Genomic DNA, 1138 nt, shown 5'->3' with positions numbered 1-1138 from the left:
AAAATATCTAAATTTTCAGATACTTTTTATTTATATCTGTATCTATACCTAAGTAATTGTAAAAAAATGTATCTATACTTATATCTAAATACTTTTCCCACACAATACCTATATCTATATCTAGATACCATTCAAACGATATCTATTCCAACACTGGATAATAATTTTTGTGCGCGCAACGAACTGTCGGCAAAAGTGATGTAAGCAAACGATGCTGTAGGCAATCGATTTGTAAGCAAACGAGATCCTCCCTTTAAAATCATCTGAGAAGTAATCGACTAAAATATTTTTAACAGCTATCGCTTGAACCCTGAAGGTTTGAAATCGTTAACTATTCATGCCGGTACAAATCTGCTAAGCGAAGATGGTACTGTCTACAAAGTTAAACAAGCCATTGCTCACGAGGATTTCGATAGGGTTAGATTAGTCAATGACATCGGTTTACTTATTCTGTCGACTCCAATTAAATATACCAAATATATACAGCCCATATCACTTGCAACTACCGACATTGCTCCCAGTGGCTCTTCCTGCATCTTATCTGGATGGGGAAGAATTAAGGTAAACATCAAACAATAATTTCATGCAACAAATACAGCCTCAATTTTAATATTTAACAAATACTTTTTAAAAAGTTAGTAAAATATAAAAGTTTTGTTTAAAAATTGACATTACCTTAAATTAACCCACATAGCACACTTTAGTAAACGTCTTGGGATTATAATCCCAAGATAATTATCTTTAGAACGTAGCGGTTATCTTCAAATATCATTAGGACATCAAATATCATTAGGACATCAAATATCATTGAATACCTGTGCTATATGAAAATAATAAGAAATAATTACATTATTTTTTTATTATGATTAAACATATTTCACAATAAGTGGAAAAAATTCTTAAAATTATTTACATATGCAACAACATAAAAAGTATAAAACTCAATTAAATGAATTAATTTCAGAAATTATAATTGCGTGCCGATATGATTGTCGGACTTTCAACGCAATCAAATCTGAAAATATTAATAATCCCCCCAAAATTCCCAACTTAAAAACTGTAATAAACTTATTGCGAAAAATAATGCCTCGGCCGGGAGTCGAACCCGGATCTCTTGCATTCCGTGCGAGCGTCCTAA

General features: G+C 31.5%; 1 protein-coding gene across 1 annotated transcript in view; it reads left to right on the top strand.

Moving 5' to 3' along the window:
* Positions 1–296: 296 nt before the first annotated feature.
* The window catches only part of LOC108727997 (chymotrypsin-1-like), a gene marked incomplete at its 5' end in the record, with an annotated part of 1924 nt that continues 1082 nt past the window's right edge, over positions 297–1138 (top strand). The window contains one exon of the mRNA XM_018456342.1: positions 297–561. Within this exon, the coding sequence (XP_018311844.1) occupies positions 297–561 (265 nt within the window). The remainder of the gene's footprint in view (positions 562–1138) is intronic.

This window comes from Mycetomoellerius zeteki, unplaced genomic scaffold (assembly GCF_001594055.1).
Source record: "Mycetomoellerius zeteki isolate Tzet28-1 unplaced genomic scaffold, Tzet1.0 scaffold57, whole genome shotgun sequence".
In the NCBI taxonomy this organism is placed as follows: Eukaryota; Metazoa; Arthropoda; class Insecta; order Hymenoptera; family Formicidae; genus Mycetomoellerius; species Mycetomoellerius zeteki.
This window is presented reverse-complemented; position numbering and strand designations above follow the sequence as displayed.